This window comes from Caenorhabditis remanei, chromosome X (genome assembly GCF_010183535.1).
Source record: "Caenorhabditis remanei strain PX506 chromosome X, whole genome shotgun sequence".
Lineage (NCBI taxonomy): Eukaryota > Metazoa > Nematoda > Chromadorea > Rhabditida > Rhabditidae > Caenorhabditis > Caenorhabditis remanei.
Window position 1 is genome coordinate 12,385,377 of NC_071333.1, and position 23,061 is coordinate 12,408,437.

A 23,061-nucleotide genomic window follows, 5' to 3' on the forward strand; every position below is an offset into this window, starting at 1 on the left:
TCCTTACCTGCTATCCCACTGTCCACAGCAATTCAATTCAGAAGCTCTCTGAAATCATTTCTAAAATTCGACCAAATTTTTTGTGCCTACAAAAAACTTTGAAACTTTTGTCCGGGTGTCATTAATACATAACTCCGATATTTGAATGTCTTTATTCGAAATGTTTCAATGATTGTAATTTGATATAAAAAATGATAGAAAAAGATAAAATTAATCCACAGTAATTAAGATATTATGACCAAACCCATGTTGATGGCAGATATACTTCAGACCCAATCATTCACTTGCTTTTTTTGATATCGAACAACTCTTGTTGTTTGGTGATTAACTCGGGGGCGGCGTGCAAAGCGTCTTGTATTGAGGGATATATCTGATTGTATGAAATTTTCTTCACCTCCTCGTTTCTCTTCTTCTCTTGATCTTCAGGAGACAACTTGTTGAATTCCTTAAGTTTTTTCTGCTTCATTTTCAGCTCATTTCTGACTTGAACCAGGGTTTTCTTGTCTTGAACCAATTTCTTTTCATCTTCAGCCAATTGTTTTTGATCTTGAGAGATTTTGATTTCAATATGAGAAATATCCTCATCATCGTGCCCTCCGGACTCCACGTTTGCTTCAGCACATTTGTTCTTGTTCCTATTCATTTTCATACTGACAGAAGAAAGTGTTTTCTTTTCTTCCTGAATTCTCGATTCTTCTTGTTCAATTCTTTTTTCCTCTTTTTCAAGGTCTTCTTCGTCAATTGGACGTTCTTCAATTAGACCAGCAGCTCTGTACTGACGACGGACGGATGCTGCAAATCATTTTAATAATAACTTTAATTCTTTTTGATTTTCTAAACATACATTTCAAATTGGCAAACAGCAGTATAGCGTTAAATCTGTGAAGACAATCGTTAGCCTCTTTCACGGCATCCATTCCCATCGAGTCAGTATAAGTCCAAGTGTGGCAGTCCAGAATGATTGCTGTCCATCCCTCTAGGGAACCATTCGCTGCATTTTCTCGTTTTTCAGAAATTTCATCGTTGATCATGTCGGTAAACTTTTCCGCATTGCAAAAAATCAATGGCGCATCAAAACGAATGATCGGGAACGGGGTTTCCTGGAAAAACATGAATTGGGAAAAAAAAATATCAGAAACATACCTTTGCTGATTGGTAATGAGTTTTTGCTTTGAAATCGTGTTCACCAATCTGTCCGAGGCGTTTGGTAGTTGGCCTAAAATAAATTTCTATACAAGCTTTTTCAAGTATCAAACTGACTGTAGAAATGGAATAGCAAGTGTGAGCAACGCGAACGCCATTCCAACAAAAACTCCTGGGGCTATATCAGTACACAGAGTGACAATTGCTGTGACTATCCAAATCCACTTAAAACAAGAAATATGATAGGAAATACATCGAAAACACTTACAAAGTCATTTATGGAACATCTCCAGAAGTACGGTAATTCCGAGCATTTCTTCAGAAGTGAGCGAACAACAAAAACCACAATGGTGGCTAACACGCACTTGGGGAGGGGCTCTAGAAATACACCGAAGAACTCAATAACTCCCAAAATGATGAGAGCGCTGACTATTCCGGACAGTTGACTTCTAGCACCACTGTCCTTGTTCACCACAGTTCTGGATAAAGAGCAAGAAGTTGGAAACACTGGGAAAAAAGAAGAGCCAAAGTTAGTTATGCCCAGTGCAAGAAGTTCCTAAAATGTTGAATGTCAGATTAACTATTTAGTGAAATGTCGCACCTGATTAGTATCCAGCCGATATTTCAATTCACTTGCATACATTCGTCCCATAGCAATAGTCACCGAATAAGCAACAATAGCTGAAAAGTTCAATTGTGTTTCGTCTTTTTTTCAATAAAAACCTACCAATTGATGCAGCGTCGTACCAAATAACTATCCATAGATCAATTCTCGGAATGCCAAAATGAGGAAACCTGCAGCTGATTTTGATTATAATTGCCGTGACCTAAAAGATACTCACCCACGAGGTACAGTTCGTAACGTTTGAACTCCATATTTCGCATCGAGGTTCAAGAAATACGATATGGTAATAGCGAGAGTCATCTGTAAAAATTAAGTGAATTATTATTTCTTATTGTGGTACATACCAAAATAAGATCTCTTGGAAACGGGAACTTCTTACATATCTTCTTGAATAGAGGCTCAAATAACATTTGCGAAACTATGAGGTATATAAGCGATCCAGCAGAGAGTAGAGTTGTCCATTCATTGAGTTTTGGGATATGCACGGCTATATCATACATTGACTGAAAATTAGAAGATCGAGGTTTTCGAGAATATGGCAAACTCACATGAAACAAGCTGAACATAAACTCGTTTCTGTGTGGCACGGAAAATCCAAATATTTTTGGGATTTGATTGACGATCCCAAAGAAACATGCAGAGAACGTGATTCTGAAAAAAACCTTCTTTGTGAGTTTTGAAATCGAAAAATGCTTACGCTGAAACGGAAGACTCTGGCAACAACAACATGGCCTTGTTAAAACGAAAGACGGACATGATTGTCTAAAAGATTCAAGCTTATCAGAGATGTTGTAAACCACTCATACCTGAAAGAGTCCAGTCAAGAGACAGAGGCTGGTGATAATTTCGATGGAAGTCAATCCAGGGAATCCTGAAAGCTAAAAATGTTTCTTGTTTTTTATTGTCAACTTACTGATGGCATTGTCTCCGTGTTGCATTTTTTCAATACAGTTGTTCACCATAAGACAGGTGATCGAGAAGACACCAATGCTGGAAGTAGGCGATGATCCGAAGATGGCATAGAAGATTGGAGAAAAAAAACTGGCATACAGCCCATGAACAGGGGGGAGACCCGCAAGCGTAGAATAACTCATAGCTGAAAAATAACGCTGAAAAGCACTAAGTTAATTATATTACCATACCTTGCGGAACATTATATATGCCCGTGGTGACTCCCGCGAAGATGTCGGCGGAGAGTTGGCTTTTGTGGTAGCTGAAAAAAAAATATTATTTGAATTTAGGATATCATCACAAAAATTCTACCACAAAAGTTCTAAGACTCTAATAATTACACTACTTTGCAACTAATTGTTTTTGTTATGTTTTGAAAACGCTTACCGGGAGGACCAATCCAGAATCGGCAGTCTCCTTTTCACTGCCTTTTTGCACCCGTTTCGGGTGAAGACAAGGCCAAAATTTTTGACCTTGCGCTTCACCCAATTCTCGCCGTCTTGCCTCCGATATCCATGAAGCTCGTCGTACTGTTGCTGAAAACAAAAATTATAGTTTTTAAATGTTGAAAAATAAAGTTACCTGATTCATTTTTCAAATGAACCAGCAGCAGACCTTCCTTTAAGTACTTCTTTGAGAACGGCTGTAAAAAAGTTCATTACTCAACCGGAAAGTTACAAACAAGGGGGAGGCAGCTGATTAGCGTGGTCAAAGATACTATTATTGAAAAGCTGGTGGAAAATACACCCACTGTTTCATCAGAAAAACCCCAAAATCGGGTTAAAACTGATAACACAGGGTCGTCCTGTGATCGGAAACAATTGACACCGATAATATCAGTGGAAATGAAAACATATTGTATGTTTGTGCTCAACGCGAGCCTTTTTGTATCGGGTGCCAAAGGAGCGGTGGCAGGTACACCGAGGTACCGAATTATGCTTAGATTCAGAAATTTTATCGTTTTATGGTACGGAAAGGGAGTGCCTGGTGCAGGTGAGCTATGCCACGAGACCATACATATGCAAATCGGAAAAATCAGTTTCACAAAATGGGTTTAATGGTTTTTTTTCTGACACCAACAATTTGGAAAAAAGGAACTAAAAATTTGGTGGAAAAGGCTACATTATACTGTTTCGATTGTCATCATAAAATGCTTGGGACACTTATTGATTTGTATGCGAATAGAAGCATTTGCAGAAACAAAGTCCCTCGCAATAACGCTATGAGTCACTCATGTCGAGGTTAACGGATGTTTCGGGAAAAGAATGAAAATGAGTAAGAAAAAGACGAAAAAGACCAATTATTTTTTCCCAAAAAAAATACGGAAGTTGTTAAAACGTGTATCACGTTTGAATGGACCGACGAATACAATTTTCGTCTCATGTAATGTCATAACTGGTCATTTTATATATGAAAATTGATGGATTCAAAGTTTTTACTGTGAAAATATCATGAGATGTAGTTGGTTTTTTTTTTCGATGTTTCGTTAGTGTCATTATCTGTCATATCACATCTGATTAGTTTTTTGATCTTTGGGCTGTTTTAAAAAATTCAATTTCGTTAAATTTTGGACATCAAAATTTAATGTTTCAATGGGATTTTATGGGACGTGGTTTCATGTTTGAATTTTATTTATAGTAAAAATAGTCGAAATAAAAAAAAACACAAAACACATCGATCTAAAAAAAAATTTATTAAAAATTAGAGCAGTTTTAGTTTTAAAAACATTGGTGTATCAGTTAGATTCAAACAAGCAGGTAACACATGATATACAAAACTTTTCAATATAGCAGAACTTACCAAAATTTCCATCCAAGTATATAACATTAAGGTAAACACTTTAATATCATCTAAGGATCTTTTGATTATTTTCCTTAGTGAATATCAGAGGTCATGTCGGCAGTGTTCTGTTGACTGTCTGCGGGAAGGGGTAATCCTATAATCCAGTCGTCATCGTGTCATGTTTTTCATCTGTTCTTTGCCAATTACTTGTTTCTATATTTTTAAACAAATATTTATATTTGTTGTTTTAACAGTTGTCATTCAAAAAACCACCTGTTGAGCATTTATTTATCTCTTGTTGGAACTGACACAGCCAAGAAGGGAGAAACTTGAGAAATTGAGAAACGACGTTAATTTTATGTGATACCGGTCTTTGTAATGGCGCCGCCGTTGTCACTTGTGCCGCCGATTCGCCAATAACACTATATCCCCGGTCATTATCACTGTCGTTTATCGATTTCCCTTCCTAATTCTTCTCTCCAGTCTCACACTATCTTTGTCTCTGTGGGGTCCCCTCATGCGCATAGTAAGAGTGTGATGCATGTGTATGTGTGTGTGTGTGCGTGTGGTGCCGGTTTTTCCGATCCTTCTTCTCTTTTCAATCATCTCTCCTATCTGCGCAACAACATGTTCAACCGTTTTTTTTTTCTCGCCTTGATTTACAACGTTTTTTTCTCAAACTTTATTGCCCTCTGCTATCAATGTGACCTCTTAATGTGTCTGTTCCGTTTTGCAGATGTTACAATGAAAGAAAGAGTCGAACTGAACAATAATGGCAGATCCATCGAATCGCATTGCAAATTGTTCCAGAATGATAAGGTATACTTTATTTTTAGGTTATTAATTTTATATATCAAACAATTTCGACACTTCATTAACAACTTGAAACCAAACCACCACAGTCCTTAGCATCGTATCCAGCTTAATTATCACATACAATTTTGAGAAATCTAACTGTTCCGTTCCTTTTCTCTTATTTTTGTGTCAATTCAAATTAGTGTATCAATCTAGGCCATAGAGAACGGCGGAACACGAAAAGGCTTGAAAATGATAAATCACCTCTCATCTCTTTTCTCATAGACAAATTAGAAGAGAAGCAAATGAGTTTCATTAATCATTTATCTTCTGTGTTCTGATATCTTGTAGAAAACAACTGATTTGAATGATATTTGATAGTGTGTTGATTACGACATTTATAATTTGATCAGTCCAATTAAATCAACACAATTGTTGTCATTCAAACTGAATACATTAATGAATTCAATTTATATCGCTTTAACTCAACAATCGAATATGTTTTGTATTACAGTGGGAGCCCCGATACATCGCTTGCAAACTACAAAATGATTTGGAAGATCAACTTCTAACCGTCTACAAGAATCGTAAAGATCGGCAGAAGAATAAAGCGAAACAGTCGATTCTTCTTCAAAACTACATCGGGTTTGAGAAAAGTGAATCGGAAATTAAAATAAGAGACTTCTCCCGCATACCTCTTGCATTTTCTCTTTTAATATTTTCAGGTTTCCCTCTGAAGAATAAAAATCAAACGCTAACGGTTATAACAAAAGAGTATAACGTTGTGCTTGCTTTTCATCTACCCGAAACTCTTTTACAATGGGAAACATGGTTCAAGAATGTGGGTGGTCAAAGTGAGTGAGATTCATTTTTTTGTTAATTCAACTGAAAATTCATTTTTTGACAGGCACAACACATTATATGCAACTATTGCAATTTCCTAATCAAAAAGATAATCCGTCGTTTGTCAACAAAGAAGTCAGATGTCATCTCCACGTGAGGATTGAAAACTATGCGCAACCAAACGCATGGTCAAAGATAACACCCGTGAAAATTCGATTTTTTTCAGGATTCTCGACTTGCAGTAGTGTATGGATATCCAGCAGAAACATTATTATATTGTGAAGTGGCAGCTGCAAGTATATCTGCAGATCATATGAACCACCGTGTAACAATAACTCCGTACGATGGAAGTAGTGAATTCGTATTTTGTTGTCCGTCGATTGAGCAGTTTTCAAAATTTTTGAGAAAAGCTAACGAAGATGATGGTTCACTCAACTTCTATCTAAACAAGAAGAGTGCTGAAGGTATATGGTTACAAAACGTGAGTTAATTCCTAAGCAATTAATCTTCTTATCGCCGTTATTATCAGATTGGGAATCGGACACGGAAGCATCAAGATTCGATATCGGGTCTGTCCGGAACCTTCAGTGGTTGGTTTAATCTTATGAGTCCTGCGACACCATCAATCAAGCAAAGCGATATTTTTTCGTCTAGGTGAGAAAACATTCTCTATCGATGTTGAATATCTTCTTTTGATTCTTATTTACTTCACATTGAATATCTTCATCCTTATCAGCGCGGCAATCAACACCGTCGGTCTGAAGAATTCCGGAATGAAGACGCCAGTGGGAAGTTTAAAATTCCTCAACGGGTTATTGCCTGAAGTGACACCCACTCCACCGCCAGCGGAGACAGAAAACACTGAAACAGCACCCGAGGTCAACCCTTCAGAACCAATCACATCAAATTCAGAATCCCCAGTGCTTGCAGAAACCGACAACGCTCCTTATTTAGGTTGGCTACATTTGAAATTTGAGAAATATGGGGTGGTGGCATGACATTTCTCGAAATTAAGCTTTTGAAAACGATAATTTTCCAAAATACTTACATTCCAATCAAAACAACTACCGCCAGTCTATGTATCATCTTAAATGATCACTAATTACTAATCCAGGAATCCACGCAAAACAACGTAGTACAAGTTTACCAGACTATGTCAACGTATCCCATGTCATACGACCTACACCTCCATTACCTGAAGAAGAAACGGAAATAAGTACGACACATGTGATTCACTGTTTTTAAATTCTTCACCCTTTTTTCAGGCCAACATGAAGTCATTCAACGCAAGGCTTCAACAATGACCACACCTGCAAATGACTCACCGAGAATTTCAAATTGTGGAGAACATAAAGATTTCTTAACAAATCGAATTCCTTCGTAAGATTCAAAAATCAAGGGAATGTGTGTAATGTTTGTTTTGGTTTAAGAAAAGGAAGATCGATGATGGACTTCTCTACATTACCGTATGAAGAAACCGGAAGTCGTTTTGAAAGTTGGCGTAGGGCAAAGAAATTCATCTCAGCATTCAGCCAGAAATCACAACAAGATCTCTATAAAAGCGTTCCAAAGCTTGGAAATAGAAAAGCGTCGAGCACAAGTGCACTCCAATATCATCCAACTGAAATGAGTAGATCTTTAAATTTTCAAAAGTCAAGTCCACTCAATCAAAGTCTCCAAAAAATCCAATCAAAAACCAGTTTGGTGTCGAATTCATCAAGCAGTGAACTTGATGTAGTACCTCCACCAGCTCTAAACGTTGCTATATCCAATCCGCCGCCTCCATTATTGCCAAAGAAGAATAAGGTATGAAAAACTCATGATTTGTTTTAAAACTGTGTTAGTTAAGGTTCAAGAAACTGAAGTGATACCTGCGGGGTTAGTTCGTCTCCGTGAAGAAGGTTCATTGAAAATGCGAGGTGGAGTGAATATTGCACTTGCTAGAAGACTAAACGCTGGGATCAATGGATCTTTTACGGTACGACTTTTTATATTCTCACCGATAAGACACATTATTACAGAAATATGATGGAGATCGTGGCACTACTCATATGTACCCCATAACTCCTGAAGAAAAAGAACGGAAAATTGAAGAATTCATAGAAGAACGGAGACGTACTGCAGCATTGAGAAGAGCAGAAACTCCAGATTTATCTGATGATCGTAACCGAGAAGTTTTTTGTTTCTTTTTTCATGTTCATGTTTTAGCTCTGGCAATGGTTGTTTCAAAAGAAAGAGAGAAGATCCGAGCAATGGAAAGAAGAGCGTCATCAGTTTCATTTAACAAAGCTAATTCAGTACAAGTTTCTCATCTCAACGATATTCAGAAGAAAGCGTTGGCGTCAGTGAAGATTATAACTCGAAATCGGTCACATTCTGATAGGTCAGTCAGTTTATAGAAAAATTTCTCCTAAAAAATTATTTTTCAGTTTGTCATCATCCTCGGAATCATTATCATCAGATGCTCGCTCAAAGATTTCTATCAAGAAACGTAGCAACTCCCCTCCAACAATATTGGCTCCAACCATTATTCACAAAGCACCAAGCCAGCGAACGTTGACTGTTTGTTTTTTATTCACTCTTTTTATTCTAATTGTACATAGGCGATCCGACTCGCTTCCAAATGTATAATCATATTAGTTAATTGAAAAGAAGCTCTAGAGAGAATTTGTTCCGGTCTCTGAACCTTTTGGTTTCACTTACATTAGAATGCGGTAATGACTCACAGAACCCCATTTCACAATTGCAGCTCCAAAAACAATCGTCGTCGTCAATTGATTCACTTAACTCACAAAAGACAACACCAACAACATCTACTGTCCGACTGCCGACTCGTATCACTGTGAACCAGTCCTCAAGTACTGAACTTAGTAATAGTTGTCTGATAACATTCTTGAAAAACCCTTCCAATGAACTTATCCAAAATGTTTTCAGGTAGCGAAGAGAGTTCCGGAAAATCACAGCACTATTTTGAGAGCAACGTAAGTTTCTCGTCATATTTTCCCACTTTCCTAATTCATCCTCTCCGGACTCATCCAAGTTTATCCCCACTTTCCCAGCACTTCCTCATTTTTCGTTTCTTTGAATCATTTAAAACTGGAGCGGAAAAGAAAGAGATTTCATATTTAGATTGGTCCCAAAACGAGCGACTGCACGACGAGGACGTCGACAACTACACCATCACACCAGACTCTAGGCAGACAGGATTCACGACGAATGTCCGAGGTTTTGCATAATAATATCGGGGTAAACAACAATTATTTTGTGGTTATCCAGGGTCAAGGAAGTAATTCCTCAGATGCGATGGCCCAAGCGCGGAAAGGGTATTTTCGTAAAAATAATAAGATACGGCGAAGCAATAGACATTTGGACGACTCGTCGACGTCGCCGTAGTTGTTGTGACGTTTGAAGCTTGAAATTGAAAAACATGGACGACAAATTCTTGAGTATTTACGAATTGAACAATGATGGAACTCCGAGATACACAATTTAATAAGTGAATTTCGTATTGTTAGACTACTTTTCAAACGGGTCCTGTTTTTTTTGTTGACATAACAATTGATCTTACTCTTTGCGATTCGAATAAAAAATTGGGAAACTTTATTATTTCATTTTCCAAATAATAAATATTATTAATCCATACATGTTCAACAATACAAGAATATCATTTCCTGCATGAAAGTTTTTCGTCTCATGCTTGATTGATTATGTTTCAAAATGGAGTTTCAGCTGGGCATATAAATTAAAAACGACCCGAACACGCAAAATTTCAAATAAATGAGAAGCTATGAATGGCAGTGAGCATGAATTCATTTGTAGAACTCCATCAGAGGATGAATGAATCTCTCGAACTTATGAAGTTGTTTGCAAAGACCACGTTTGAATTCCCGGTTGAAAACAGTATAAATGACCGGGTTGATTCCAGAGTTACCTGAAAATATAATAGTTCGGATGGAATCGAGAAAGAATTTCCACTTACAGTAGCCTAACCAGAAGAAAAATTTGAAGACCAGTGGTGGAGCCTCGTGACCGAAAGCGCCGATAACGTAGAGCAACTGAACATTTCTCAGATTAATTGAAAAAAAAGTTTAAGATAAACTTACGAAAAATGGGAGCCAACTCAAAATGAATGCAGATAAGATAATTCCGAGAAGCAATGTAGCTTGACGTTCTTTTGCCTTCAGTTTTCTCTTCCTCTTCTCACAAAACTTCTTCTCCTCCATCTTCCGTGCCAAATCAGATGATGGTGGACTATTGTGGTTTGTGTCAAGAGCAATCTGAAATTTTCCACATGATGAACGAAATTTAGATGTGATTCAACTTACACTCACCTTGACCCCTTGTCTTGGTAGTTCTTCGGAGATTTTCCTTAGTTGCCAGCAAACTTTGTTAATCATATCCCGATTGGACGCAGGTTTCTCTTTTTCATCCTCCACTGGATCTGAGTTTTCTTCTAATTCATATTCCATATTGTATCTCTCTGAAAACAAAACAATACGTCATATCTCATGGAAATTAATTAATTACCATTTGTGCTGCTTCGGATTGTAAGCATATTCAATGTGTGATCACGTCTTTCAGTTTCCTTCAGTCTCTGCCTACTATGACGTATTGTGATACTGTAGATTTTTGCATAAACAATGATGAGAATAACGACGGGAATGTAGAAAGACCCAAGGGACGAGTATAGCACATATCCTGCAAAAAAGAACTTCCTGTGTCAATTCTTTGGCCTTTCCGTGCAAGTTACATACCGATATCAGTGCTCACGGAGCACTCTCCTTCTGCCCTTTCCGGCCGCCATCCGAAAATTGGTGGGAGGCAAATAAGAAGAGATACAATCCAAGAGACTCCTGGAAGTAGAAATGAATTCAATGGAAAGGAAACAGAAAAATAAAAATAGCAACATTTCAAGAATCGCATCTAAAAATAAATCATTTCTTCCTCCTTACCAATATAAATAAACATCCTGAGCGGAGTCCGTGTTGCTGGATAAGTAAGTGGATGTGTCACTGAGAAATAGCGATCCAGCGAGATTGCACAAATGTGCAAGATGGAAGCAGTTACAAAAAGAACGTCGAGTGCCAGCCACATCTCACATAGAACAGTCCCTGAAATCAAATTCAAGTGTTGTGTTGTTGTTGTGGTCCTGCAAATTACCCATCGTCCATTCTCCAACGATTTCGTAAGTTAGAGTAAGTGGCATGACCAACAGACCGACAAGCATATCCGCAACGGCGAGACTCACGATTAGCCAGTTTTGTCTTTGCATTCGTAACTTCCTATCTCGGTACACTGTGACGACAACAAGTAAGTTACCAAATATGATAATCTGCAAAGATCAAGATTTGGGAGTTAGTGTACTATTGCAGACGTTCTTTTCTTCCTTATTTACGCCTTTTTTTTTTTTCTCATTAGGACCTGAACACTGAGTCTTAGATGGACTGTACTTCCTGCTACGCCTATGAATGTTCTATAGACTTAGTCAGTTCTATTGAAAAATAATAAGCAAGCTACAAGGAAAACCAAGATTTCTATGCAAAACAATACAAAGGAAGAAGCCCAGAGCGTCGCACATGACTCAGATAATTTTAATTGGTATCCTAGAAGAGCATCAAACTTCAACTGCATCGACTTACCAGCATGACTGTGAGCATTGAGGATATTGTGAGCACTGCTTCGCCAAGGTTTAAGCAGGCGACTTTTGTATCGCTCTCACTGCAGTTTAAATTCCACATTTTTTGTCTTACTAGTGCATCGATGGTCTGAAAGTTAAAATGGGAACGTTACGAGACAAAAATTTTAAAACGAAGGAAAACGAAGAAAATTTGAAAGATGGACTGAAGGTGATAGATGAAGGATGAGCTAAGGGAATGAAGGAATAAACTGGTCTTCTGGGATTATAGTTGAAAGATTGGTGCAAAGTTAGAAAAAAAGGAATATTTGGAAATTAAAGAAGACGGGAATAAGAAAAAATGATGGAGTAAGAGAATTAACAGAAATTCAAAAAAAACAGAATAAATCTAGGACACACATAGCTGAAACCATAAAGTATTTTCTGTTCTCGTTTGTTTTTCTTCTCTGTGTCACAACTCGACGCGTTTCAGTCCCACGTCTGGAATGCCTTTCATTGAAGGTTCTTCTCTCAGTGATGGTTGTCTCTAATTGCCACCGCCGGTTCTTAGAATAAAGAAAAGAGAGAAAAAAACCCGAATGCAATGAAAAATAGGAGGAGAAAACGTTGACCGTGTGACAAAGAGCATTGATGATTTGTTTCGATAACGGAAATCGACAGGAAATTAAGAAGGTGGAGGTCGAAAAATAGGATTTTCAGAGGAGGGTTCCGAGAAACAAAAGAAAAAAGTCTTTAAGAAATAGTAGGTGTTTAGCATAGACATGTAGATGCCAAACGAGCATCTGAGTCAAAAAAAAGGAACACGTCAGAAGCTTATCCAGAGATTACATTTTCTCCTGAAGACGGACCTACTCATTTTTTTGTGGGACATCGATACGGGGCTTCTCGTTTAAAAATCTGACGACGACAGCGAGTTATGAACTCTTAGCTGAATATTTTATCAGTATGATATCTGACTCCATGTTTTCTTTAAAATTTTTCAAATCTGAACAGCTTTCACTTCTCGTTTTGACTTCCAAAAACCAAAAAAAGAGATAGAAAGTGCAATATTGAAAAAGTATGAATGAATAGTTTGCAATACATATTACTACGCTTAGTGACCAGCTGACTAGGGGAGTAGTGTGACCGGTGTATCAAGGTAACAAGAATTAAAAAAATAAGATTTAAAAAAGAGAGAACTGAAATTGGCGGGGATCCATAATCTTCAAAGATCATCAGCACGTTCTAAGCAGTCTCATCTCCGGATGGGTTTTTGAACAGTAGACATGGCAGAAAAAGTGAGTGAGAAGCAAGTGCATGCAAATATCCGGTGAGAACTTGTGCTTCGAAATTAAATGAATTCGTTTCTGATTCCTGAGCATTGACACCTAACTAATAGACACCTAGACATCCCACCGAAAATTCTGAGCAAGCGTGTTTTTCAATTTTTGGAACGCCAGTATTTTTCGCAGGCTTCCTTGTAATTTTAAATATTCTCACAAGAAATTCTAACAGACTGACGTTCTCATGCATGACCTTTAGCAAATGTTCCATAAGGTGAAAATAATCCAAATGTTATTTTTGGGCTTTCGTACAAAAGGTTATGTTTTATTACTGTTTTCAACATTCCCTTTTCTGCCTGACGAATTATTTATTATTATTTCGTACTTCTAATATTTTCTTCAAGAACAAGAACACTAGGAAAGGCTGTTATGAAAATAAAGTCTAGACCCAAAAATTGAACCTGTCGCTCAAAATTTTCCAATGAATACAAAGGAACGCTTTAAGAACTGGAAATAGAATCAGAATGTGATTTTATTTCAAGTGTCAAAACAAAAAGAAAAGGAAAAAAGCACACACAATCAAAGTTAATTAGAAGATTAATTAAGCCAATGTTTCTTTCTCAACGTTTTTAACATATTTTTCTTGTTCGAGAATGTCTGCTTTTTATGAATAAAATGAAAACAAATACCTACTTGTTTGCAAATGGTCCGGCTTTCAATCAAGACAAAAAAGAAGAGACTTGGTCATTAGAGTTAAGAACGCTCGAATTATCAAGAAAAGAACAAAAACACAATGTTTTGATTTGCATGAGAGAATCAGAGTAACAAGGTTCCGGAATTGGGAGCGAGGGGGCGGACAGACTTCGGCTCCAGATGCTCCAGATGCGAAGGCATACTGGCTCCACCCCTTTCTATGAAAAATGTTTCTTGACATGATTTCTAAATGAAAAAGAGTAAAAACAATGAATAAAGAAGACAAATTGAAGAAATGGAAGTGTAGGGGGAAGAATGAAAGATGGAATGACGATTTTTGATCAGAAGGCTGTAATATACTCAAAATGAATCATGACCTGCCGCATGAGCAAAACTGATGTGATAAAGAAAAAGGAAACGCCGAGTTGGTCTCTTCTATTGAGAACACTTTGTTTTGTGATCAACCAGCGAGCCAAAAAATAAAAGAACGGAACTCGTTTTCCGTTGTTCACTTGAACTGGTGAAATTGAATAACAGAGGTATGTTCCTATCAAAAGTTAGTCGGTGTTCTAAAAGCATGACTTGCCAGTTGAGTAGTCAGGTTCTGAACGCCCTTCCTTATACAGAAACAGAGTCATTTTTCACATTGATGATTCAGACAGCCACATTTGGAACGACGACCGACGAAAAAGTGCCTAGGAAAAGAAGTGTGACATTCGAGAAGTGTTCGAATGGCTCATAGCTCCCAGACTCCATATTTTACTTTGTTTTTTTGTTTTTCACACCGACTTACCTATCTCCTCAATTCACTACCATATTTATTTCGAACTAGAAAAGAAAACAAGAAAAAAAACCTTTTGATCTTGCAAAAACTTGTGACTGATCAGGATTTATTTTTATTTTCGAGTATAAACCTGGCATTGCACAGGAAATTATAATGGATATTGAAATTGTGGTGAGCCGAAAAAGGCCAGAATCGCACATCAGTACTAGACGTGATAAACCAAAAGCGGATGTCAAAAATGATGTGAAACAGGAAACTTTTTTCTCTTTTCTAGTGAAAAAACACACTTTTCGAGCCGATTCATAAACTTAACTGCCTGCGCATACGCAAGCACACCGCGCCAAAAATATTCAGTGCTAACGTGTTTCGCCCTTGGCTATTTTCCCACATTTGAAATCTTCTCCGGAGGCTTTCAGGGCAAAATGGTTAGAACATCGTCATGTCAATCATTGGAGATAGGAGAAAATGAAATTCTTGGAACTGTCTAAATTCAAAAGATTCGAGAGATTAATTCAAGTGACATTCGAATGAATTAGGCGGGGGTTGACTATTTTTCATTATGCATTTGTTTTTGAAGAATATTTCTGTTTTAGGTATTGGTCCAGTTAATCGGAAGAAGTGAATTTTTGGCGAGCGTTGTATTGGATAAAGCTATGTCCAGACAAACAGTCCTCCATGATATCAAAACCACTCACCCATTGTCTAACTGGAAATTAAGAAAATTGGATGTGCCGAACACCACGTATACAGGCCAACAGATCGGCAGAAAAACAAAGCAAATCGTAGATTGAGTAAGAGATGTTGGAGCAGAAGATATGAAGCGAAACGAATTGGTTAGGATGTACAGAGTAAGATAAAATTGTGATGGTTAAGGAACACGACCTAGTTTGATTAAGGATTTCAAATAACCAAAGAACCAGATGGACCTCTTACTTCGACTCCAGACAAGAAAAACGAAAATAAGGAGAAAAAGTTGAATTTTTGATTAGACGTCGTTGAAATCGAAAACTTACAGACTCACGGAAGAGGAAAAGTTGGAAAAATATTTATTGGGTGGATGGAGGTGGGTTTAGAGTGACGATTACAACAAATCGGTGGGGAGAATGAAAACATGCTCAAAGATTCATTGTAAGGGTGACTAACACAGCCAAAAAGTTATTTTCAGACAATTTGTTACAAGGAAACTGTTTGGCCTCAATTGTTCAGATGACGTCAGTCACAATTTGTTAGATTCCAATATGATGAGCCACTTTTAAAAAACTTAATAACTCATGGGAACGATAATATAATAATGACAGTACTTCAACTTTTCAGTCTCATACAAATTAACACAACCTTTTCTGGACTACACGTCATCTAAGAAGGCGAAAAGAAGATGGATCTCAAAATCTCAATCCACCCTCATACATGTTATTCGAAAATACCCATCTCTGCACGGTGCAAATGAAATCCAAGGAAAGAAGCAGCGGAAAACATACGTCAATTGTGGAAAAAAAGGAAATTTCGTCTTCAAAATGGGTGAAGTGAACGTCGGAAGAGAAGGAGAAGAATGAAAAATGGGAACGATTATAGTCGTTATTTTCAACAGTTGTTTTTTTCAGAATCGCGAAGGTTACAACTTTCTCTTTTTTCTATGATAATATTTTTAATTCGTGTGCAAACCATATAATTCTCTCACAATGTGAAAGTTTGTGCGCTCGTTCATTGAAAAGGATTCATAGATCGTATGACTTCCGGTTTCTGATAATCGTTGTTTTTATTTCAAGCTTGCTTGAAAAAAAGCTAAAACCTCTTATGAAAACGAAAACAAACAGAACCGAATTTCGAAGCCGTATATGGTTTTTTGACTCTCGGCTAGTAAGTCAAGCCAAATTCGAAAACAAAGGAAATAGAAAGACGACCCGAAGATTACTAGACAGATCATCTACATGTCTCTGTTAATTGGACACCGACTTTCCAAAGAACAATAGTTATGTTCAGAAATTTCGAAACTCTGAAATGGATACAACTCAACAAAACAAAAAACCCATTGTCTGGAAAGGAGATGGATCCGCAATGCGTTGATATATGTGTTTTTGCCGGTTTGACTTGACTTGGAGACTCGAAAAAATGAGCTTCTGAAAACGTGCCGTGTTTATTTTGCAAACAAAAAACAAGTGGCGACGTGAAGGAGGAAGAGAAGGGTCTCCGCTTTTTTCTGATTGTCAAATGAGGGGATTTAACGCTTTTCGTACGCTTATAGTCATACAGAACGTACGTAAATAGTGTCATTCTATCTAGAAGCATAAAGAGTAAAGATAAAACACCAGAATAAGGAAAAACCAAATAAAAACAAACGACTTCCTGCTATTTTATATCAGGAAAAAGCTGTAGTTAACCTATAGTCTAAAGAGCATCTACCAAAGAGTGACACCATCTCACGTACCCTGCAGAATTGAATAATTCATCTATCTACCCAGAAAGACACAAAATTAGCCAAAATTAGAATCGAGAATTGAGAATTAAAAATTGAAGATTCCAGTAACAAAGAAAAGAATGCGATTCCAGAATTCCATCGTCGAGGATGAATAACACACGGACGCGTTGGCTCGCGTACACCCGAATTGGTTTATGGTTTCCTGCTCATTCGAGCGTTTTTAATTGCGTGTATTTCAAAGTTAGTCATTGTAATGAAATGAAACAATGCGGCCTAGGCAAGAAATTTGTGAGGATCATTCATCAAGTGCGTGGCGGCCACGGAAAAGAAAACTATTCTACGGCGGAGGACATTTTCGAAAAAAGCACGAAATAGCAAACAAGTGGCGTGAAATCCGAATTGGTTATGGATCGCATTAGTTTCAATAAAATGAAAACTTTGTTTAAACATTCAAAATAGAAACAATGAGGAAGCAGGTAAAATTCAAAAACATAAAAAGACACCTACACAAAAACGTTATCCTGAGCTTTCAGGTTTATTTTGGATGATCCCAAACATGTTTCTAAAAATAACAAATTTCGCCAATAAATTACGTCATTCAATTCACACTATTCACACTTGTTGATTCAAATTTGTGATAAAGGAACTAGAAACAAGGGAAGAGGGGCCGGAACTTTTGAATCGAGTTTGAGTACGCTTTGTTTAACTGAGAGTTGCAAAAGAGATATTTTAAGGAGACAGATCAGAGAATCTTCTTTTCTCACTTGTTTCTCCCCCTTGTCCTCTTTTATTTTGAAAGTGCACACATTACATCAAAACATTAGTCTGCAGGGTGGGAGGTACTGACAGAGCAAAAATCTTTGTTCTATGTCCAAGCCGACCAGATAAAGATCTTCCAGATTTGCTCATACTGAAAAACGTGAAAAACTGGCGCAGATAATAAGAAGAGTAGGAAGAGTGAGAAGAGAAAGAATTTTCAGCTCGAATTTTTTTCACTCTGAAAAAATAAATTGTTTTTCTTGCGCCCTCCTCTTCCTTTCCTCTTATTGGGTGGCAGAAATTAGGTTTCTTTTCAAGGATTGTTGTTTTTTTTTTAGATTCCTCATTAAGTATGAACAAATAACTCAGAAGAACAATCACTGAAAAACAGGAAGAGGTCGGAGGGGAAAAATACCACGCGGGAAAAAATAATTGGTCGAGGAGGAATCACAATATTACTTTCAATGTCTGGTTCATCAAAAACAGAAAAAAAAAAGAAAGCAATGCTCAATATTTATGTGACATTTAGAATATTGCAACGGCGCCACATGTTCAGAGAGACTAATGAAAAATAGAAGAAGTGGAGGTGTTGTTCTTTGAGATCAAGTCACTTCGATGACAGGGACGCAAAAGAAATGGTGTTGTTAAGAAGTTGTCCCATCGAGAAAATGAAAACGACGACGACAACTTTCTAATTATATTACCAATTTCAAGAAGGCTCGACGTTGTGCAGGAAGAAGAAACTCTTTCCTCAATTTCGGGTGTTTTTTCCTTATTTCGAAATGAGGAAAAAAACGAAAAGAGGAAAGTTTTTAGTTTTTGCAGTGAAAGAAATAAAGTAGGACGCTTACAATTTTGGAAGACTTATTAGATTGTGACGAAGAGTGTATACATATATGGAACATGAAATTGGGTTCAAAACGAAACATAGGTAATTGTGGAAAACTGAATTTGTGTCTTCATATCTTCAAAATTTTGTGTGTTCTGTTATCAAAAGATGATGAAAAATAGCAGAAGAAAAAACAAAAAGGGATGCATGAAAGAAGCAAAATCCTTTTTGATGCTTGATTTCTAATAATAAATCAGGATTGATATCAAATAGATGGACTAATCTTGAAAAAAAATTTGAAAATCTGCGAGCTATGCTTTGAGTTCTGAGCTATACAAATACTAGAATGAGTATGTTCGGGGGCGAGTCAAAATATTCGTGAATAGAGAAAACTTTTAAAAAGGGTACTCTAAACTTTGGTAGAATGAGTTATGTTCGACCTTACATCTGTTCAAATATTCTGATAAGTTCCTTTCTCATATGGCATATTCCAAATCATGAAAAATTCTTTCACCTGTGGAGAATACGTGTTCTGGTTATAGTTTGTATGTTCCGGTAACATAGAATACAAAAGAATTAGTGCTGAACTTGAAGCCTTATGTCTAACTAAAACATTATTTATTACTCTAAGCTTTGACTAAGGAAGTGATAACATCATTTTCAAGTTCTACGAGAAAATTTCAACTTCTACGAAAATTATATGCAATTTTGAGTGCATTCGATATGGCCATGATTCGATAATTGTTAGTTAGCGTTCTATGTTATTTTAAATTTTAAGTTCTTGGTACACACTCATTCCAAATACATCACTTCCTTCAAGATTTCTGACTTCTTAACCTCAAAACAAGTGTTCTGTTTATATTCGTTAAGTCATAACATTCTAATTGAGTGCGTAAAAGAATAAGCTTTTGTTTTCGTGCACTCAACTGTAAATAAATGAGTTGGATTATTGTGGAAGATTAGAAAAAAGCAGCGGAGAAAAGAAATTTGCTACCAAAAATCTTGGTTCCTGGCAAACAAATACGTTTCTAGTTGAGATCATCGACTTTCAGAGCACAGGGGAAGAATTCTTAGGGTTGGTATTTAAAAGACAGATTACACGTATGAATAATGATGTCCTCAGTCAATAGGTTGAAATATAAAGACATCATGACGTCAAAATTATTTTCCAGTTCCCTAGTTTTTTTTTATTTGACTATGTGACATACATTATGAATAATGAATCGTAATCTAGAAAATTGCAAAGAATTTTTAAAATTATGTGTGAGAAGAGATTCAACAATGTTCCGGGTGCAAAGACTCCCGTTGTCTTTTTGACCTTTGCGTGACATCGAATGGAAAATCTAAGAAGTCGAAAATGGCTTTGTTGATTTTCAAGAATGATTCCAAGACGGAGAAGGACAAAAAGGAAAAATGCATGAGTCAATTCGAACGCAATGCATACAATGAGCAGGTCACACAGTTGGACATGGAATTCGCTGATTGACAATCCAGAATTTTGAAATATTTTCCTTGTTATTTGTCCTTCAAGTTTCACTTTTTGTTTTTCGTTATTTATACTTAATGACGTTCAAAAATTGTCTGTTTTCAAAAATCCCCCAGATTTTAATGAATGTGTTCAAATTGAACGTGGCCTGATCCAATTTTAATTAAAAATTGTTTTCGTTCGAATAAAAACAAAAGTAATAGTGTCCAAAAAGTACAAAAGTCTAGAGAACCTCAAGATGAAAATCTCAGAAAAAATGTGAGGAGGTGGGAGGATAATGAGTACTCTTTCCAGAAGTATTTTGAATAAGTGAAAAAGAGAGTTATAGTTTTTTGGTCCGTTTTTTTGAGTATCTGGCTTCTTTAGCCACCCACTTGAGAATCAGGAAAACTGCTGGACACGGGCTAGTAGCTATCAATACTTGAAGTCTTTTCAAAGCTATTTCAATGTTATTTGACATGAATGGCAATGATGAAAATAGAACGAGCGGCAGGATGAAATCTTAGATATTTTGCCCTCTCCTTGCGGTTAATCGATTTTCGAACGTCGAATTGTCACTCAACTGACGAACTTTGGACAGATAAATGGATAAACAAAAAGTGGCAGGAAGATGAATTGGAGAGAAAACCAAACTATGGTTAGAGAGAGACGAAAAAACGAAATTTCAGGCTGGATACGAGACATTTTTCCGAGTGGGAGGACAGATAGACAGATGGATGAAGCGATATATTTTGGAGCAGCACAGTGAAAGAAAAGAGGAAACTTGAAACTTGAAGATGGCATCATTTGAATTTAGTCAAATCCGGATTCACTTTCAGATAAGCGGATTTCATAAGGTTTTATACGATCTCCGGGGCAGACTGTGAGGCAACGAGCAGTAGAGTACATAATGAAACGTTTGATTCATTTCTGAATACGTTTTTGATTGAATAGTGAACAAGACATCCGTAATAGTAGAACACTTGTAAGATCGACAAAATATGACATGTTCACCAAGTTGGTTCCACTCGGGAACCAAAAACATTCAATTTTTCATGTATGAAGAATCAAAAATGTATGTTTTTTTCTGATGGATTCCAAAGATTATCTATAGGAAGAATCGAAAAGTAGATTTTAGAGAAAAATTCATGAGAGATCTTTGTGAATAAATTGGGTAGGCGGATATGGAAATGTTCAGGAAATAACGAACAAAAACATTTAAGAAAGGTATTTCATTTACAAAAAGGTTCGAGTGTTATTCCTTGTGTAAATTGAGGTTTTCAAAAAGATTGTCTACTACTGAAATGAAATGGTAACCTGAATAAATACAAATACAAAATACAAATACAAATGTTGAAAGAACTTAGGACCTTGTCATTCTACTTCTAAATTGTACCAGGAAAAAAAGTTGCGAAAAAATGAAATCATGACTATGACTTGCGAACAGCTGAACTAAAGTGAGTTTAGTAGTCTTTTGTCTTTATTAGTCACGTTCTTGTACTGAATCCAAAAATCAGTTTGAGAAATGTTTTTGATATCCAATTTACTCACTCAGAATCAGATTATGCATATCATAACGGAAATTGAATGTTGGAGTTTGAAACAAGGTTTTCAGATTTTTATCAGGAACAACATCAGGAACAATTGTGATCAAGATTTTTGGGAAAGGGAAACATTTTTTCACCTTTGACAGATGTGAAAATTCAAAATCAGTGAAGGAAAACTAAAAAATTCCATTGGATTCTAACCTTGACACTTTGACAGACTGGCAGCTGGGAAACCAAAAAATACCCAGAAGTTTTGGTTTTCCAGTTTTCGTTCAGCTAAGACAAAGTTTTCAGAGATCTTCTCTCTAGCCACTCTTTCCGGTTCTCTCACCCTTTTCTCTAGAAGTATCAATCAGTTTTTCAAGAGAAAAGAAAGCAGACAGCACCGAGTTCATGACTCACTTACTTTGCACCTACCACTTGCTGTTCATATGTTCGTCTCACGGTTCCCAGTTCTCAAATAACAGAAGTCATTCGATATTTCAATGTCGAAACATGAAACGAAACAATTTTTCATATGACTGTGTTTTTGTTTTTTTTTACGCGAGCTGAATAATTTCTTGTTTTTCTCGAAAAAACTCAAATTTCGTGGAAAATGTTAGACAACTTTAACACTCCCTTAAAGGAACCAAATGTTTTGCGAAAATAAGAAAAATAATACATAGGTCCCTGGAGAACATTTCAAACTCAACAAAAACTTGACTTTTCAGTTCCATCTCTAAGATTTAACAATTATCTAGACAGTTTTACAAGACATTTCGATGAAACGTAATACTGGAGAGTTTTAAAAGGAAGTTAGGTTTCTAAATTCAAAGTGGTATTGAGAGTAATCAATGAAAACTTCACAAAATTATATGAAATTAAAAATGAGTGGGTTAATAACTCTTCAAAATTATATTTCCGTCAGAAAAATTATTAGCTGGAACAATTGGTTGTGTTTGAACAGCTCTTGAGTACAGAGAACATAGTTTTTGTTCAAAGGCTAGACATTGTGTATGGATTACAAAATCAAACACACTATAGGAAAGCGGATAGTTTGAAAGGGAAACTTATGTCAGAGTAGATTAGAGTGTGCACTTTTTTTGAAAAAAAAAGTCAACGTTCAAACTGTTTCATGGGTGTCATTGGATGTTTTTGGACTTGCTAGGTAACTCATAGACGACCAGACAACATTCGGATTCTGTCCACTCAACTTTGCTCATTTGTAAAATGCGGGAAAGAGGAACGCATCTGCATCCTCTTCCCTACCAATGACGTACGTTCTCGTGTAAATGGAAGCATCATAAATCTGATCAGAATCTGCAAATAAAGCTCAATGTATAAAAATCAGAAAAACGTTTTGTGTTCTAATTCATATTTCCTAATATTCAATCAAATTTTTAATAAATCGAGATAGAATAGAAAACACACAAGGAATCAACTGTGTTTTCTCAGATTCAGACAAGATTGTGAGGGCCGAAAGAAAGGAAACTTTTGAGTTCATCAAGAGATATTCTTCACCGGAAAGAGGATTTTCCAAGACGTCGACAACG

The 23,061-nt window shown here is 36.6% G+C and overlaps 3 protein-coding genes across 3 annotated transcripts; 1 reads left to right on the top strand and 2 right to left on the bottom strand.

Moving 5' to 3' along the window:
- Positions 1-280: 280 nt before the first annotated feature.
- GCK72_024446 (uncharacterized protein) lies at positions 281-3,310 on the bottom strand (the record flags this gene model as incomplete). The annotated part of the gene is made up of 16 exons (XM_053735892.1): positions 281-792; positions 845-1,100; positions 1,144-1,216; positions 1,261-1,367; positions 1,412-1,699; positions 1,745-1,824; positions 1,871-1,938; positions 1,986-2,068; positions 2,113-2,271; positions 2,317-2,419; positions 2,466-2,530; positions 2,575-2,639; positions 2,682-2,864; positions 2,911-2,981; positions 3,107-3,255; positions 3,302-3,310. 16 exons carry the CDS (start codon positions 3,308-3,310, stop codon positions 281-283), a joined length of 2,271 nt encoding a protein of 756 aa, XP_053579458.1.
- Positions 3,311-5,245: 1,935 nt separating this feature from the next.
- Positions 5,246-9,532, top strand: GCK72_024447 (uncharacterized protein; the record flags this gene model as incomplete). Its single annotated transcript, XM_053735893.1, has 18 exons — positions 5,246-5,320; positions 5,811-5,952; positions 6,022-6,150; positions 6,204-6,292; positions 6,366-6,620; positions 6,669-6,793; positions 6,876-7,093; positions 7,254-7,355; positions 7,405-7,519; positions 7,570-7,945; positions 7,989-8,117; positions 8,161-8,302; positions 8,348-8,522; positions 8,569-8,701; positions 8,889-8,997; positions 9,074-9,120; positions 9,269-9,364; positions 9,416-9,532. 18 exons carry the CDS (start codon positions 5,246-5,248, stop codon positions 9,530-9,532), a joined length of 2,574 nt encoding a protein of 857 aa, XP_053579459.1.
- A 416-nt stretch (positions 9,533-9,948) lies between these two features.
- On the bottom strand, positions 9,949-11,877 carry GCK72_024448 (uncharacterized protein; the record flags this gene model as incomplete). Its single annotated transcript, XM_053735894.1, has 9 exons — positions 9,949-10,070; positions 10,119-10,194; positions 10,243-10,416; positions 10,471-10,619; positions 10,667-10,837; positions 10,894-10,992; positions 11,092-11,250; positions 11,300-11,471; positions 11,779-11,877. 9 exons carry the CDS (start codon positions 11,875-11,877, stop codon positions 9,949-9,951), a joined length of 1,221 nt encoding a protein of 406 aa, XP_053579460.1.
- Positions 11,878-23,061: the final 11,184 nt, after the last annotated feature.